The sequence below is a fragment of the Anabrus simplex genome, chromosome 1 (genome assembly GCF_040414725.1).
Source record: "Anabrus simplex isolate iqAnaSimp1 chromosome 1, ASM4041472v1, whole genome shotgun sequence".
In the NCBI taxonomy this organism is placed as follows: Eukaryota; Metazoa; Arthropoda; class Insecta; order Orthoptera; family Tettigoniidae; genus Anabrus; species Anabrus simplex.
Genome location: NC_090265.1, coordinates 787,843,647 through 787,863,169, shown reverse-complemented (window position 1 = coordinate 787,863,169; position 19,523 = coordinate 787,843,647). Strand labels below are relative to the sequence as shown.

The window sequence follows — 19,523 nt, the reverse complement described above, 5'->3', positions numbered from 1 at the left end:
AGAAGATGCTACGAGTTCCAAACCTTACCTTATGTACAGTTCTGTTGTAAGGGAGAGCTGATGGGAATCAATCGATACAATACAGTTTCCACAATGTTTGCTAAAAGGCACCGTAAACAACGAAAACTGGAGATTTATGAAGAAATTGGCTGTATTTCCACAAATGGATTCACAAGATGAGCTGATATTGTTGTCATCGACTGGGCGAAGGTACGGGTGTGGTGACTGATACCACTGTAGGATAAGAATATGTACGACAGCCTCGATGAGTGTGCGATGAGAAAAAGGCCATGGACTGAGAATCTCGGAAACAAGTTTGTGATAAACGGGTAGGTCACTGATTGTGATTATGATTAGCGCTGGAGGGACAATTCCTTAAGAGACTCTGAACTTCTTAAAAATAAAAAACTATCCCGGCCATCATAATCCATACGATAGCGGACTCTGGGTTGAAACATTCATTGGCGATTGTTAGACACCATTTGTACCTCCCCACTTGAAATTCTATGTACTGGATTTTCTTCCTCCAATAAAATCAGAAGGAGAAAGTCATTGCCCTTGATGGTTGAAAATTTCAGTTTTGATTCATAACTCTAACTTCGCTTTAATCGAAACAAAAGAGAAAAGAAATAATGTTCATATGAACTGATTGGGAGGCCGAACATTTCGATTCTCTAATAGGAGCGGTTGTCAGGTGAATGAGCTCTCTCTCTAAAGTAAATGTGACCGAACTCGTTAGCTGCAGTCGCTTAAGTGCGGCCAGTATCAAGTATTCGGGAGATAGCGGGTTCGAACCCCACTGTCAGCAGCCCTGAAGATGGTTTTCCGTGGTTTCCCATTTTCACACCAGGCAAATGCTGGGGCTGTAACCTTACTTAAGGCCATGGTCGCCTCCTTCCCACTCCTAGCCCTTTCCTGTCCCATCGTCGCCGTAAGATCTATCTGTGTCGATGCGACGTAAAAAACTTAAAGAAAAAATAAATGTGACGTTACTGGCTGCGTAACAAGCGTCCTTAGTGTTCAAATGACGATTAGATAGTGTTCAGTTTACAGCCTATGTCAAGAAAAACACACTGTAGGACAACTGTCACAGTTCCAGGTGGCTCACATAATGGGCTGGGTGAATAGCACATTGTCAATCGCTGTACTTGTACGTGAGTTATACTGAGGTACAAATGAAAACTCGCACTCATGTCGAGTCACATACAAATGTATAGAATGATATCCTTTACTGCAGGTGTTCTCAGACTTTTGACACAAATATATCTTGTGGCCGGGGGTCATCCAAAACTTTGTGTAACGTGACGCGAAAAAATGTGTGACGGAAGTGTAACCATAGCAACCGTGCAGGCTATGTATTATGGTTGGTAGCCATGTGAAATTAGCAGCCCTTGATGGGTGAGATCATTTGATTTTTCGCAATGGGAAAAGTTGTTTCTCTCCTTTATAAAAATGTCATATTCACCATCAAAACGAACATCTTCAGTAAGCTTTAACACGCATTAATTTAATGGAGTCCTTGAGATTAAAAGTTTCTCAAATTTCAGTGATGTCCAGAATGGCTGATGACGAAACGGTAGACACAGACGGAAACTTCTCACAGACAAATCATTGATAAATAGGAATTTATTCATAGTAAAGAGAAATTTACCTCTTACTACAGTCAGAGGTTACTGTAGATGTCACACGTGAACACGTGAATCAGATAATCTCGTCTGCTTTGCCTTCAGGTATTTCGTAACTGACGCAGCTTTGACGTATAGGTAACTCGTCTCGTACATAGTCAGATATTTGAGAGGAACACTCTGCAGTATTTGGAAACTTTTGGAATGTTCTGCTCCTCAAAAACGGCTGTAATTACTCTTTTTTTCTAACAAAGACTTCAACATTGGGATCAATCAGTTCAAGTTCTGCACCAACAGCCGCATTATTACCAATTGTATGTATTTCAAAGCAGACTAGTGGAGTATTGGTAGCATAATTAAAAACCTCGAGGTCGCTAAAATACTACACAACGGATCGAAAATAACACTTTAAGTCGTTTTACAGTTTGTTTTTCGTTTCATCAGCACAGATGGTCTTATGGCGACGATGGGGAAGGAAGTGACTGTGGTCTTACTTAATTAAGACCCATTTTCAGCATTTGTGTGGTGCAAAAAACGGGAAATCACGGAAAATAATCTTCAGGGCTGCCGGCAGTGGGGTTCTATCTCACTATCCCCACGAATACAAGCTGACAGCTACGTGACCCAAACCGCACAGCCACTCGCTCGGTACTAACACAATTATTCCGGTTCGTTCAACAGAGATTGAATTTAAACGAGGACCTTAGGGGCATTCGTGCTCGCGAGCACCAGGCTGAATGCTCTAGCTAGTAGCCCTCAACATCTGTCCTTGTGAACGTATTGTCGTTACAATGGCGTTGTTAGGCTCCATGGATAAATGGTTAGCGTGCTGGCCTTTGGTCACAGGGGTCCCGGGTTCGATTCCCGGCAGGGTCGGGAATTTTAACCATAAGTGGTTGATTTCGCTGGCATGGGGCTGGGTGTATGTGTCATCCTCATCACGACGCGCAGGTCGCCTACGGGAGTCAAATCAAAAGACCTGCATCTGGCGAGCCAAACATCTCCTCGGACACTCCCGGCACTAAAAGCCATACGCCATTTAATTTTCACAATGGTGTTTGTCCAGACTTTGGTGACAACACCCAGCACGTGGTTTGGATCACGTAGATGTGAACTGGCATTTGAGAGGTTGTGGGTTCGAACCCTTATGTCGACAGCCCTGAAGATGATTTTCCCTGGTTTCCCACTTTCACACCAGACGAATTGTAGGGCTATCAATTCCTTTACAATCGTAGCCCTGTCCTATCCTACGATCGCCGTAACACCTTTCTGTGTTGGTGCGGCGTAAAGGAAATTGTAAAAAAAACAAAAACAAATCTTTTCTGTATCGGTGCGACGTAGGGCGAATAGTAAAACACACAAAGACAAGTCTCTTGTTGTCCAACAGGTGATTGGTAATGCCATTTTCTCTCTCCACATCTGGAATTTTGCTAGCCGATTTTAATGGAAATACATCTAACAATATGTAAACTCCTTTTTTGGCTCTCGGACACCGATCTCTGGAACGTGTATTAACATGAAAACCTGATTGGCTGTAAGCCAAGACTTTTAGTGAGGACTTGTTAACAGCGAGAATTCAAATAAATATATCTATCGATCTGTCGAATAGGTATGATTCAAGCTGAAATGAAAGCATTACTAAACATTCTATAATTATTTATTATTAGTTATTTTATAGGTCCGAACCCCGCTGTCGGAAGCCGTGAAAAATGGTTTTCCGTGGTTTCCATTTTTCTACCAGGCAAATACTGGGGCTGTACATTGATTAAGGGCACGGATGCTTCCTTCCCATCCGCAGCCCGGTCTTATCCCATGGTCGCCATAAGACCTTTCTGTGTTGGTGCGACCTGTAAACGAAATAAAATTTCTCTTATACTTCTTCATTTTCTTGTTAGCCCTTTTCCCAATTCTTTAGACTTAGTATTTGATGTGAATTTGACCTAGTTTTACAGCAAAATGCCCTTCCTAATGGCAACACTATGTGGAAGGTTGTATTCACTAATGTGCGTTTCTGTGGTGATTGGGAGATGAAGGGAAGTGTATTAACACGAACACAAACACCCAGTCCCCGAACAAAGAGGAATTAGCCAAAGACGGGAATAGAACCCGGGTTCCTATGAACGAAGGCTACATTGAATGCTTATTTCAGCCTCTATGACTTGACAATTCCTTCGTATAAATTTATGTTCGACTGTCTGAAAAAGTGTCCGCACTCTTGAATTTTTCCTCACTCAGTTGTACTTCCTATTCCACCACCAGGTGATTGAAAACGTCTCTCATCCCTTGAACTCCTCCTGTAAGAATTATGTATATCTACTACCAGTCTCTGCTGCTTGTGTTTTAACAGAAAGGTGCCAGGTTACGACGAACTGGTGGACAATACTTGGCCCATCTTACAAGGTTGTCCATGAGAGGTTGTCAAATGGCTCAATATTAAAAAATAATTGCATTGTAACAAATACAATATATCAGATCTCTACATTGCAGTCTAAACAATAGATCAAGGATGGCGAACGTTTACCGACTAGCGTGTCAATTGAGGTCTTGTTTATTACATTTTTACGGTCTAGTGTTCCATCGGTTATTTTTCAATAAAATCATAATGTTACCTCTCATTTGACTCCATTTGCATATTAGACTGCATTACATATAAATCCATTCGACTGGATGTATCACGATTTTATTTTGAAAAGCACTGAAAATTACATTTTTAAAAACAGGTAAGTGTTAAGAAAGGTACATTTTTCCTTTATTATAGTAAAATTTAAAAAAAAAAATACGACCATAGAATTAATTTTAACATACTTTTTTCAATTAAAGCGTAATGTTAAAATATGTTTTCTTGCTAGATATTCGACCTATTTATTACATGTTAAAAACATCAAAATATGTTAGTATGTTGTGCGGAGTGCTACTCAAGTCGTGTTCGCGTGTCGTCTAGGGCACATGTGTCGTAGGTTCGCCATCCCTGCAATAGATCATACAATGGTCGTCTCATCCGTCGGCAGTAAGGATATGTCTGTGCTGGCGACCACTGCATCTCTTACTAGCTAATAGCGCTTCGGAGACGCACATTGTGACCACTGCCACTGCTGTTCTAACATATTGCTCAGGTGTGAGGAATGTACTTACGGATCCGTTTCCTGGCTTGAATGTAGGCTTGGTTGACTGCGTCGTACGTGATGCACGTGTGTTGGCCGCCATAGCCGCTGTAACAGAAAACACACCTGTATCAGTATATAGACCTACTTGTGAGGCACCAGCTTCAGACTAATTAACTGGCTTACTTTTCTATAGTTCTTCATTGGAAGCTCTTTGATGAAATCAAATTCGTCCTTAACGAGGATAAGGGAACGAATGATAGCAGCTGTGGCCTTCACCTAACCACAAGTTTTAAGAAAATCTGGCGTGGAAAGTTATCAAGAGTCACAAAATTTAAAACGTAGACTTTCACGATCACTAAATGGCATTATATAATTCTGAGGATATTAGGTCGTGTTCACGGCGTTCGTAGATCTCTAAAAAGCATTCGATAACGTTGACTGGACAAAGCTATTTGACATTCTGAAGTTCGGGATTAGATAGTGAGAACGAAGAATTACCTGCAATCTGTATGAAAATCAGTATGCAGTGATAAGAATACAGTTATTTGAAAAAAGAAGCACCGATCCAGAAAGGAGTGAGGCAAGGCTGCAGATTGTCCCACTTCTTTTTCAATGTTTATACAGAACAGGCATTAAAGGAAAACAAAGAGCAATTTGGAAAGGGAATCACAATCGAAGGAGAAGAAATCAATACCCTGAGATTTGCCGATGATATTGTTATTTTATTTGAGACTGCAGAAGATCTGGAGAAACTGTTGAACGGCATGGATGGAGTCTTGGGTAAGGAGTACAAGATAAAAATGAATAAGTCCAAATCAAAGGTAATGGAGTGCAGTCGAACAGAGTTAATATTAGACTAGGAAATTAAGTCTTAAAGGAAGTAGATGAATATTTTTACTTGGGTAGTAAAATAACTAACGATTGCAGAAGTAAGGGGGACATAAAATGCAGACGAGCAAAAGCTAGGAAGGCCTTTCTTAATAAAATAAATTTGATCACTTGGAGCATTGATGTAGGAATTAGAAAGACGTTTTTGAAGGCTTTCGTCTAGAGCGTAGCTTTGTATGGAAGTGAAACATGGACGATAACTAGCTCAGAAAGAAAGAGAATAGAAGCTTTTGAAATGTGGTGTTACAGAAGAATGCTGAAGGTAAGATGGATAGATCGAATCACGAATGAAGGGATACTGGACCGTACTGGTGAGAGGAGATCAATTTGGCTACATTTGACGAGAAGAAGTGATAGAATGATAGGACACATCTTAAGACACCAAGGACTTGTTCAGTTGGTTTTTGAGAGAAGTGTGGGAGGTAAGAATGATAGGGGTAGACCAAGATATGAATATGCCAGTTAGATTAGAGCAGAAGTAAGATGCAGCAGTTATGTAAAAAATGCAAAGTTTAGCACACGATAGGGTGGCATGGAAGCTGCATCAAACCAGTCTATGGACTGATGACTCAAACAACAATAACAGGTTGTGTTGAAAATATTGTACGCTGAAGCGTTACGTTCTTGCTACCAAGATTGTCTTCAGAGCAATACAAATGAAGAAAGAAAACTGTTAGACTCAAGATAGAGAAACCCTGTTAGAAATGTAGTTCGTTCCAGGGTTTCCAGAGTCAAGGAGAAAGATGCTGACGAGTTAATTGTGGAGGGTAGCCATGATATACCCAGTATGTAGTCGTCACCTTTGTTACAATTATTCAGGTGTTTAGCAGTTTCTGACGCCTCAAGAAGGATTCTGGTTCTAAAACATTTCTCCTTATAAATGTTGCATCAAAAATGGTTTATGAACAATTTGAGAGAAGGAAGGCGTAAGTCAAGTGTTCTTCAAAAGGTTTAAATGCTTCTGTTATTAAACTACATTGCTGAAGAACAAACTATCATCACGAAACGTCGCCAAAAGGTGAAAAATCTGTACGGACTTCAGATTTCATCAGTAATACTTGATTAATTGTGTTAAATTATTTTACTTCCGAAAAGTTGACATTTTTTACAGCGTGTCCTTTTGAAATAACCGATTCATATGAGGAGTTCATTCCTGAAATCTTGCGGTTCAGATTTGATACAACATGTACAGTATATCAAACTGCTTATTCGATTTTGAGTTCCTCCAGTATTTTTAATTTATTTTATGATCACATTGGGTATAACCCGCGGTTATTATCACGTATTTCATATCATCTATTACGACCAATTTTCTTATTGTCCATTATTCACTTCCATGGTATAGCACTGGGGTTGCTAAGGTTTTATACACACTTATACGGGTACGCTTTTGAACTAAAGATAGTTTCATAATCTGGTTTATAACACCCAAACGTTTTGTATATTTCGTGATTTTAGGTGGCAAGTCAACTTCTTCTCTATAATTTATAGCCCAGATAAGTAAATTCATTATTCTTTTTCAATAGTTCATTGTTTAAAGAAATGTTCATTTTTTACAGCCCATTTAATTATTTGATGGGAACATAAGTTCGTTCCCACTGTGATCCATACAGCAGGAATATTCAGCCTGGGAGTCCACAACCCGCTCTACAGAAACGATAACACAGTGTTCTTGCACTGGAATGCTAGGAGTTAAGCCGGCAATTTGACCGTCCACGCTGTGAGGTGCATGTGCATACCTTCCAGGCGTTCTAAATGACGATACGAACGGACCCACCAGATAGTATGAAAGTGTGAAGTTTTCTACTCGTGCAATATTAAAGAAACTAGGAAATACCTGAAAAGGTTAACATTTAATATTCTGTAAATAATTAAATATTTTATTATGCAGGTATCCTCTTAAAATTAATGGGACAGTATATTTGACAGATTGTAAAACTTTAAAATTAAGTATTAACTATGTACAAAATGAAAGAAAAATCACCTGTACTTTAACAAACCATTTTATAGGGAACTTACTTGTAAGACTTTATTAAAGGTGACAATGTTATTAACTTTTATAAAAATTATTTTAACTCATACACAAATGGTGTCAAATTACCTTTGGGGAATCAAATGATCATAAACATGTCTTTCAGTGAATGAAACTCGAAGTGATAACGTTTAACTTATTTGCATCTAACAAATCACTTTCGAGAGACATTGTATGGAATTTGCAGTAGACAAGTGCCTCGAAAGTGGGAAACTGACTCAGGGCCTATGAAACTATGACGAAAGAAATAATCAGTTCTCTATAGTATAATGAGATAAGGTCTTCTATATGTCTTTCAGACATGGCCATCCACCAATACTTCACATCACAGCCTCCAAGGTCACATCGACCATCTGTACTTTAACGCCACTGTTTGATAGTATATCTTTCAGTCATGGTCATCTATCAATATTTCGCATCACAGCCTCCAAGATCACATCGACCATAACGCCACTGTTTGATAGTATGTCTCTCAGTCATGGTCATCTATCAATACTTCACATCACAGCTTACAAGTTCACATCAACCATCTGTACTTTAACGCCACTGTTTGATAGTATGTCTCTCAGTCATGGTCATCCATCAATACTTTACATCAAAGCCTCCAAGATCATATCGACCATAACGCCACTGTTTGATGGTATTCTCTCAGTCATGGCCATCTAAAATACTTCGCATCATAGCCTCCAAGATCACATCGACCATCTGTACTCGAATGCCCCTCTTTGCTAATATGTCTCTCGGTAATGGCCATCCGTCAATACTTCACACCACAGCCTGCACTGTTGCTAGGTGAGATCGTGTCTCAATTTTTTTTTACCGGTGATTCATTTTGTAATACAAATTTTCAGATGACCCCCAGGCATAATTTCTGTGAGTCTTGTACCTAAAGCTGTGGCAGAAATTTGAAATGATAAGTGTGATTTTTTGCATTTTACATCCCCATTGGTGAATTAAAGGACATAGATATTATGTATATGTTTAACCCTAGTTGATGTTAGGTGGTAAACAAAGATTGGTCGTGTTGGAGTTGGCAGTTTCTTAGGTATGAACCTAGTAAATGGACCTTTAAACGTTCAGGTGTCCAGAGTGCTGCTAGAAGTAGAGATGTTACGTCACACTTTCCAAAGCGCTCCTGGCAAGGACGTGCGGCTCATCACTGAACTCAGCTCCCAAACTCATTGACCTGCAAGGCAGCAGGTGAAGTCCCTTCGTCCTCAATTCCGTGCGGATTGCTCCAGTAAGAGAGATCACACATGTCTACCCGAAGCAAATTGTGAATGACGAAGAAATCATGATAGCTCCTTAAATTGTTAACAGTTGTTCGAAACATCTGAACATACTCTTTATTTCTTTCCCAACGATAGGCAATCATACGAAGGTCAATCAAATATAAACGGGAGTTTTGTTCCTGAACATCAACAGTTGGTAGGACTGACCCCGCTCTTCTGTTATGCTTAGACGGGACCGTTAGGAGTGGGGAGAGCACGCTGTTAGATATTTCCCGCCGTTTCGTTAGTAACGCTTACGTTGTCGGAGCAACAGTTGCACCCCTCCTCTGTGCAACGCATAATTTAAAAAATGCTTGTGAAGGAGTTACAGTGGCGGAAATTTGCCAGAGATTGACTGCACAGTTCGGTGACCAAGTATTGTCAAGGACTCGTATGTTTATCTGGCATTGAAAGTTCAAGGAAGGACGAGAACGTGTGGAATATCAGCAATACGACTCGACTGTCAGCTGGCAAGTTTGTTACAACCGTTTTTCTCGATCGGCGGGAAATTTTTTTGATTGATTTTTTTGCATGAGCGTCGCACAATGAATGTTGCTTACTACTACGAGCTGTTGAACGAGGCGAGAGTTGCATATCGGCGCAAAAGACGAGACAAGACTATTCGACAAGTCATCCTCCACCACGACAATGCGCCACCCAGACTGCAGCTCTAACTGTTTCCAAGCTACAGGAAATGCACTGGACTACACTTGACAATCTCCCATACAGCTTAGACTTATCGCCCTGCGATTGCCATTTGTTCGGACCGCTTAAAAAAGCTCTAGGAGGGCAACGATTTGAAGATGACTTCGTGCGCAACTGGCTGGTGACATGACCCTGTTCTTTTTACGATGAGGGCATCAAAAAGCTTTCCATACACTGGGAAAAATGCATTTCCAAGAAGGAAACTATGTGGAAAGAATAACTTGTAATTGCCTTGTGTTTTTCAATAAATGAATTACAAAAATTAAATCCCGTATATATTTGATCCCCCTAATCAAGGACAGTGTTCTAACTAAAGGATTTCCCTTCTTGTCACCTTCATTGTTTCCCCACTGAAGTTGGGGACGTCAGATAACTTCCCCGGCATCCTCTGCATGTTGTAACAGGAGACTGAGAGGGAACCTTATGGTCTTTCAGCGTGAAAGCATGGGTTGGCGACAATGGAGCCCTTGCCTCAATCTGGAATTTCTTCCCCATTTCTGTGTCAGGCTGCTCGCTTTTACCTTTTTTGATATTGCTTAAACACAGAAGTATTTTCGCGAGACAAGTATAGGAGAGATAGCAGCCGTGGCAATAATTAAGGTGTGAAGTGGGAAACTACGGACAGCCATTTCCAGAGCTGCCGGCGGGAGGTGGGATTCGATGCCACCATCTCCCGAATGCAAATTCGGAACGTGTAGCCAACTCTATCAGTCCTCTTATCCGACCTCACTTGTTCAACACTTGGTCCCTTCTGGCCCGGACGGTATTGTATTTACACAACCAAGAGAGTCCTTCATTTTCACGCCATTTCGGGATCCTTTTTCTCTCTTTTGCCTATCCTTCATTTTTGAAACAGCCGTTCCTTTTTACTTCCTACCTTCCCTAGTTTTAATGGAGGGTGGTTACCCAGTTGTTCTTCCTCTTGAAGGGACCCATGACTGAAATTTGGAACTTCTACAATACTTATCAAAACTAAATTTAAAACGAAAGCACATATTAATTTGATATTGCACCACAAAAAATTTGGAGTTGATTAGTTAATTAGTGCCAACGGTCGTAGTCGTGTTGAAACACTGGATTCCGTAAGATCTCCGAAGTTAAGCAACATTGGGCGTGGTCAAGATTAGGATGGGTTGCCACGCGCTGTTGGTGGGGAGTAAGGGAATGGAGGAGCAGAAAGGAACTGGCCACCCTACCGTACGTAAACTCCGGCTCCGACACACCTCTGCGGAAGTTCGGACCTGACTTCGGGCAGAATACACCCTTACCTTAGTTAATTTGTTGCAAAGTTATTGAAAAATAATATTTACTTTTATATGTTGCAAGGAAAATGCTTCTTGAGTCAGAGTTTTCTATTTTTTGGGCTGTGAATTGGCAGACTTAACCGAAATACTCATATCTTTAATAACAACTGCGGGTTTTTCAGTCGGGCATTATCAGTTGGAATTTTTTTTTCAGTGTTCATTATTCATTCAATAGGCAATAGCCTGATCGTGCTAATTAAGAAGTAAAATATGAAGATAATATTCAACTGGTAATAAAATACAAAACTAATTTCAATTCCTGTATATATTCAAACATTCTCTGAAAATTTCAGGTGAATCTGATAAAAACGCTGTCTCAAGCAACATTTAATGCATGGAAAGAAGCTGTGAAAATTTTATTGTAGATAAAAGCAATTGCATGTTTTAAGAAACGTAGGCTACTTGCTTTAAAACTGCCCTGGATTGTAAATTACTTCCTCAGAGCACTTTCTCCTCTTACTCACAGGGTAGGCCTACTCATCATCATCAATGGTATTACTCATTACTGAGTGTCGTGACCCCATTGTTTTGTCTGTAGAGAGTTACATGTTTCACAAAGTGTCGCCATCCAACTCGATCTTCAGCTTTTCTTAGGACGATCTGAAGAGGAAGGCCAATTATCTTCCTAGCCTGATCTAGCCAGCTGCTTGCTGTCCTTCGACGTGGTCTTTTGCCTTCTATGATAGACTTTTCCAGGTTATCTCCATCCCTCCTTAAGATATGCCCAAGGAACTGAGGTATTCTTTCACTGACACGTGTAGAGAGACGGTTCACTTTATCCAGCTGTTTAATGACGGACTTATTTGTTCTCACTTCGATCCAAGCTACACGTAGCATTCTACGCCAACACCACATCTCAAAGGCATCGATGTGGTCTTTGTCCTTAGCCTTGACGTTCCATGAAGCCTACTACAGGGTAAATATATTCCAATGGTATTATTGAAATGGTAGTCCTAAAGAAATTTGAAGCTAATTCTGTATGACAGTGTGAGAGAAAGGGGTGTGGGCTTGCTAACGGGATTTGAAAGAGGAACAACCCCTGTTTGCCTCTTACGACAGGTAGGGGATAGCGGATGTATACTACCGTACCACTGGGAGGAAATTGCAAGGAGGATAAGGCTAGAAAATTCAAAATAATCTTACTTTACTTTCATTATTGATATTTGCGTAACTGACCGAACGTGTACCTATCTCTTAGACATGTGAAGTCATATTCTTGAACCAACATTCTCTGCGTCCTACACATAGGAATATATATTTAGCAACTCCCATACTAACAGAGGAAACAAGAGGAGACCTGAATGAATTGAACATCGGGGAAGACATCACGAAAAACCGTAAAGTCTTCAGGACCTCATAAATAAACACACATTTGCGGTCGAAACTAGCAGCAGGACTGGTACAAGGCGGTCAGAGGAACAGAAGAGGCAACACAGTGAGTTCATGAAGAGATTTTGAAAGAATAGCAAGGTGAAAGTTATCAAGTCAATGATCAAGTTCCAACGCGCTCTATGAATGGGCATAACGAAATAATAATAATAATAATAATAATAATAATAATAATAATAATAATAATAATAATAATAATAATAATCAGAACTTGAACGACAAGGTATAACTTCAATCTTCCTTGGGAGAAAATCAGGAGGGATTCAAGTCAGTTGGTTCGCTTTCACGGATGACTTTGCTATACTATCAGAAAGCCTAGACAAATTAATATTTTGGAAAGAATTCCCATCCAAGCGGGACTGAAGGTCTCGAAAGAAGAACACAAAACATTTATGACGAACATCAAATATTGCTCGAAACAGAGATAGGATGGATCGAAAGATTTAAGAAGTTCATCGACCTTGGTGAGACCATACAGGAGAATGGACTAGAAAAATCCTCAGTGGATAATCGGATCTCAAAAATGGGGAGAGTATACGGATCGGCAAAAAACATCTACAATGGGAAGTTAATATCCTGCAATGCAAAAGTAAAACACTACAACATCGTGGTTAAAGCACTAATCCTGTAAGCCAGTGAATGTCCGTCCATTAAGTACAATTTAGAGGAGTTCTTACAAAGAAGAATCCTCAAAAAAATTATGGGCGCTCTTTAGACTGAGTGAGGATGGAAACAAAGAAGTGCCGGTATGTGAGAAGGTATAGAGAGATTCTTGGAGACCATGAAGAGGACGACGCTGGGATTTTTAGGACATCTTTGCAGAATGAATATAAATAAATTTATCAAACAAATATATGATTACTTTTGGATTAAGAAGTCCACTACAGCATGGATTTAGGAAACGAGGACAAATTTATAAAAGGTTAAACATCTTGGAGATCAATTAGGAAGGTTTTCACTCCGAAAGGAAGAGCTAAAAAAGGAACGAAAGAGCGTCGACAGAAAAATACGGAAGTAGGTCAGCGTACATATGAAGGAATATAAGACACTGAGGAATCTCTACACGAAGAGAAAGAAATGAACTTGTAACGCTATCCTAAGGAGTCAGTTCAGTTGTTAAAGAAAAGAGAAACATTATAATCGCGTGAATTCAGCGATAGTGCGTTGGCATTTATGGTCAACATAGGAGGGCTATGAATATCGGCCGGAGAAATTCTTGACACTGACTACGCGTCATCTGATAATTAACTGTCAATAAATGTTTCAAATTTCAAATCATCAGTGTCAGGTCTCCTCAAGGATGTGTGGGAGGACCTGAGATAGTTTAATGAGATATTAACAAGATATTGAAAACCGGTGAACACTGGGCATCCTTGAGGGTGACCTTCGCTTAACACTCTCGGCTAAGAAACTTTCACGGCCTTCAAATTCTGATCCACCTGCACACGTTACTGGGTGATACGGTGGTGGTTAGTTCACCTTCAGTTGAGCAAAATGAGCCAGAAACTTAAACTCACTCACTTCATAAATAATCAAAAACTGAACTGCTTTTCAGACTTACGTGGAAGCTACATTTTGCTCTGCCATGTGCCAAAAGCCTGGACAATAGAGTGAAGTGAAACGTGCCGCCAATAATAAAACTGTCAGCGATGTGAAGTGCTGCACTGCGTCGCGTGGGAGCAAGCACCTGCCGCTTTGCTGTGGGGGAAAGTGAGCTCTTTCATCACCGAGACAAGCCGCGGGTGTTGGATAACGTGTGCGGCAGTGGCAGACGTGTGTTACAACACTTCACTCGGGCCTGCTCCACTAACTGAGACTAACGTTTGAAAGAAGAAAAATCAGAGAAAATACTGAATATAAATGGAAAAATATAAAAGTGGACAGAACAACTTTTAGGATATTGATACCAAATATCAAGGGTTTTTATGGAGAAAGAAAAGAAGGAACGGAATAACATCTGAATAGAAGAAAGGAGGAAAAAGCACAGAGGAACTATTAGACAACAAGAAAAGAAGCTGGAAACGAACCAAAATGAATGCAGTGGTTTTAAGATGGCGAACATCGATAAAAGAAGAATCGTTAGGAAGGGATATACAATTCAAACTGAAAATGAGCTGTACAATCTTGTTTTAAGTTGTTAAAGAGAGAATGGGAGAAACAATGGAGAAGTATTTAATATTACCTGAGGAAAGAAGGAGAATAAATCCAAAAAAGGTGAGAACGGAGAAGGAACATGTAGCTAACAGCGACTAAGTCTGTGAAATAATTCGAATGTCTTTGTGTCTGATGATGATACGTTCAAGAGACATCTGCCGGACACCGCTCGTCAGCTGCACAACTCACAGAGTACTCTAGCATTTTATTATAACCCGCAAACTCCCAAGATAGTTAGTTCAACATAATCTATAAACAGATATAGCAGCAATAGAGTAACACAAGGCTGTCCAAACTTTTCGTGTACTTGGGCGCACCTGACTCTTGGTTAAGGAGGCGCGGGCACCGTTTTATGATGATGATGATGATGATGATGATGAAAAAATGAAATGTGTATGACTTTTAGGACAGGAATGTCCAAGGACATGCTCGGCTCGCCAAGAGCAGGTCTTTTGATTTGACTTCCGTAGGCGACCTGCGCCTCGCGATGAGTATGATGATGAAGACGACACATACACCCAGCCCCCGTGCCAGCGAAATTAACCAATTATGGTTAAAATTCCCGACGCTGCCGGTAATCGAACCCGGGACCCTGTGATCAAAGGCCAGCACGCTAACCATTTAGTCATTGAGTCGGACATAATAACAATAATAATAAAAAAGTAATAATATAGGCTAATACTGAATGAATATTTTTAAACATATCGTATTCACGTATTTAGTGTGAAATCGGGCGTGGCATATTCGCTGTAAGTTAACGAACGCTATTGATCCTCACATTTACTATTAAAACTGTAGATGCGTAACCATTTAGTCTTGATTAGAATCACTGTATAAAATAACAATGCTAATTAATAACTTGTGCATACATTTCGGACACAGTATAAATGAAAATTGAAGCAATGAAAATGTAATTCTTCACTGAATATAAATAAAGTTTTAAATTAAGTTAGAGAAGTGCAAATAAAATACAGTGCTTCTAGTCACAATGCAGTCCAAATTCTGCTGAGGATTCCGGCCATGAACTGCAAATGCTTGGTGAGAATGCTGAGGGGGAAGAATTTATGAAATATTCACAATGCTATCGGTTCCTGGAAAGTATTGTACTGGGAAATGCCAAGACTCAACATATTCACTTCATCCCCCAGCCTTTCTATGAAACGATTAGCATTCAACAGAAAGCAGGTATTAGATGTACAGACATGCCACAATACACGATGTACTTCAAAAGCACACAGCACATGGAATATCAGAGGGTGTGGTCTGTAGAATGAGTACTGCTAAACTATGAAGAGGGGAAGGTGACATCGCATAAGACCTATCTGTGTCGGCGTGATTTAAAGCAACTTAAAAAGAGAAGAAAAGAAAAATAGAGGTTATCAGAATTGTCGGAATGCCCGTGAAAAAGGTGACCATTACCAGTTTGTTGAAAAAATATTCTGAACATTTCAGGTACCTTTAATGTTAGTACAATTAAGTCTGCGTTTGGAGGGCGCAAAAATGTATGGCAGGTGCATCGAGGCGCATTGGACAGGCCTGGTGTAACACAGCTCAGAACATCTAGGTCATGCGTTCGGCAAGGGGAATGAAGGTCAATTTTTAAGTAACATTCTTAGTAACTGAACCTCTATCGAGCTACGTAAATTTAGTATCGCTTGCTCTTTATTCCATAAACTAATCGTATGCTTACTGCATTTTAATACCAAGAGAAACTTTGTAGTCATTTATCTCAGAAATTAGACTTTTGAGTTGTACCGCAGTTGCAGCCCATTTTAAATAATTTTGTAACTTTTGTTAGCAGAAATATCTGAAGTAGGCTACTTCGTATGATAAACTAACCTTAAACATGTTTACCCGGTTAGTCTGATTTCGTGATCCGGGATCGAGGTTGAGATGATATTTTAACGTATGTTTTACGGCCGGATGCCCTTCCTGACGCCAACCTCAGTTGAGAAGCTAATGAAGATTAAATTAATGACGAATGTAGTGCCGTAGCGCATTAGCATATGTGGATACTCCGCTTGGTATAAACTAACGTCATATGTATATTACGATTACAATAACGAATAGTCTGTCCCCAATGATGGTCATCCGTGATTTGGAGCAGAAAATATTCTATTCATTCCTGTATTATACTGAACAAGCCGAGAGTCACAAGAGAGGAAGCTAGCGATCCTAAAGGGGAAAGTGTGCAGTGAGTGACATAACGCTCTGTCCAATTAACTGTTCATTAGTGTGGAACCGTAGCCAGCCGCTGAGAGATTAACAGTTTGCGGAAGATAAAACTGGTTTTACAGTTCAATATCGCGGTATAAATGTTACTTGGTACTTGCCGGAGAACGAGCTCTTGTTCGTTTGAGATATCGCACATGACATTGCTTTTCTTTGCATGTTCTCAAATGCAGCGAGATTAAAAAAAATTGTGTTACATAATAAATATTATTTTAAATTCTCTTTCTACCAATTGGAAGCTGCTGTGTAAAAAATATTTCAAAGAAACCAACGGTACAGTAATTAAAACATTTAAAGAGAAAAATAATTTCTCTATGAACAACACTAATAATTATTGCCGTTATTAATGTTATTAAATGTTAAATCGTACTATCCAATAAAGAAGAAGTAAATTAAGGTTCTATGAAACTCACAGGTCAACAAATCCAGCAAGTGAATAAATTTAAATATTTTTGTCTTTGAATTGGAAACTCTACGTTAGAAAACCTACGTTCCAGAAAATGAAGACATTATTGCGTGATGAAGCCTTAAATTTTAAACATTCGGTAGCGTATGATTAGCCCCCTGTGGTTTGGCGGCGATGGAATACGTTCACGGTATCCCATGACTGTAGTAAGAAGTGACTGAAAGGGGCCTAAAGGGCTCTTAATCGTGGGAGCGTGGGTTGGCGACCATGGTGCCCTTTGCTGATTCCTTACATTTCTACTCACTCTTTCATATCCGATCTCCCCTGGTCAACTCTTGTTTTTCCCGGCCCCGAGGGCGAGGCCTGGGACGACGTTCGTGGCCCTTGTCTTTCTTTGGCCATTGCCTTCATTTTTCGAAGTGTAGGATCCCTTCCAATTTTCCCCTCTGAGTAGTGTTAATAGAGGATGGTTGTCTTGTTGTACTTCGTCTTAAAACAATCATCACCACCGCCACAGCCCCTACCACTCTGCTGTATGGGGTCGAACCTTGCCCATTAAAGCAGGCCACCATAAAACGATTGGAAGCTCTAGAACTATGGCTCAGAGTTTCGTGGCTTGAACATACCCGTCGTGAAAAGGTGTTAATAAGAGCAAACCGCTTACAACCATCAAATTCAGAAAAATTGCATATGTAGGGCATGTGTTACGTAGTAAAAATTATGCAGTTTTACAAGAATTCTGATATACGAAATTGAAATGTACAGAGACTTAGGTAAGTACGCTGAAGACTGGATGGGCAAATAAATTAAAACTCGCTATACAAATGTAAAGAGTGATAAAATGCTGTACACTCGTAGATATATTTCTATATAGCGATCTTCGCCTTGTCGTGCAAACTACTGTACTACACACCTTTTGTCATTTTTTACGAGTTACGAGCAATTCGAAGCCGCCTGGAAGGTTCACTGCCCATTGTAAATACTTGCAAGGCAGATAATCTAACCGGAGACTCGCAGGCGTTCACGGTTCTAAACGTCTATGTATTACTATATATCCTTGAGTAACTCCCCCCTCCCTTTTCTAAAAATTGACTACTGGATCAGACAATGATTCACCTACTCACAATTCTCTGAGTTATATGCTATAGAAATGTAGCCACCCATTCAACCACTCTTTTCGTCAGTCAATAGGTCAATAGCGATGCACTGCATTTGACTTCCTGAAACTAAAATATCCGCTAAGTCTCGCTGGAATCGTACAAGTTGAACTTCAGTGGAATTTATAAATGGAGAACTAGTGCACGTGGGATTAGTGAGCCGACCAGTGAGGCTCTTCAAGTTCCGAGATTTGGACCACCTATATTTGCCCAGACTAGTTTCTGCTCATTGTGATCAGACAGCAAAGATAGTTCAAGACTCACTTTTTCAGTAACGTTGAGTGTATTTTCAAGCTTGGTTCGTTCAAACAGCCATCGAACAATGCGCTCAAGCATGAAGCTTTGAACGAATTTACTACATTTTGAAATACAGAACAAGGCTCATCTCTTACAAATATATCTACGCGTCGTTTTGCGCAGCTCTCATGGGCTGCATCTAATGTCGCCAGGAGCGTACGCAGAAATTATTTTCGGGGGGATTTTAAATAGTAAAATGGTGAAATTAGAAACACTATATAATTTTTCAAAATAACACCAAAAAAACCTGCTTTCGAGCTATGAACATTTGAAGTTTTGCTTATAATTTTCCAACTCTTTTTCTCAGTCACTAACTTTAAATGACACTTTCTTTATGGAAATCAACTGATTAATTACTGATATTTTCTATCGTGTTTGTTAAAATTCCCCTGTCTCTAACCTTTGTCGGTAATCTAACATTATTGGTAAGGTGTCCGACTCGTTGGCTGAACGGTCAGCGTACTGGCCTTCGGTTCAGAGGGTCCTGGATCCGATTCGCGGCCGGGTCGGGGATTTTAACCTTAATTGGTTAATTCCAATGGCATGGGGGCTGGGTGTATGTGTTGTCTTCATCATCATTTCATCCTCATCACGACGCGCAGGCCACCTACGGGTGTCAAATAGAAAGACCTGCATCTGGCGAGCCGAACCCCTCCTGGGATATCCCGGCACTGAAATCCATACGACATTTCATTGGTAAGGTCTTATTTAATTAAACGTTAACTGTTGGTTTGATATTTATCAGAGACATTGGAACTTTTAATATATTTCAGGTCAGGGTAAAACTCGTTTGAGTCTGTTACTACATCAATTTCGATATAAAATGACATTGGCCCTCTTAGAACCAAGCCAGAGATTTAATTAATGCACATTTGTGTTTGTGTTGATTACACTAGCAGACGTCTCCTGGCGCTTTTCGTCAGCTCATGGTTTATATTTTCACACCAGGCAAATGCTGG

The 19,523-nt window shown here is 40.1% G+C and overlaps 1 protein-coding gene across 1 annotated transcript in view; it reads right to left on the bottom strand.

Moving 5' to 3' along the window:
• Window positions 1-19,523, bottom strand: part of cysu (Curly Su) — a 231,237-nt gene that overhangs the window by 108,650 nt on the left and 103,064 nt on the right. The window contains exon 4 of the mRNA XM_068227559.1: window positions 4,758-4,834. Coding sequence (XP_068083660.1) covers window positions 4,758-4,834 — 77 coding nt within the window. The remainder of the gene's footprint in view (window positions 1-4,757; window positions 4,835-19,523) is intronic.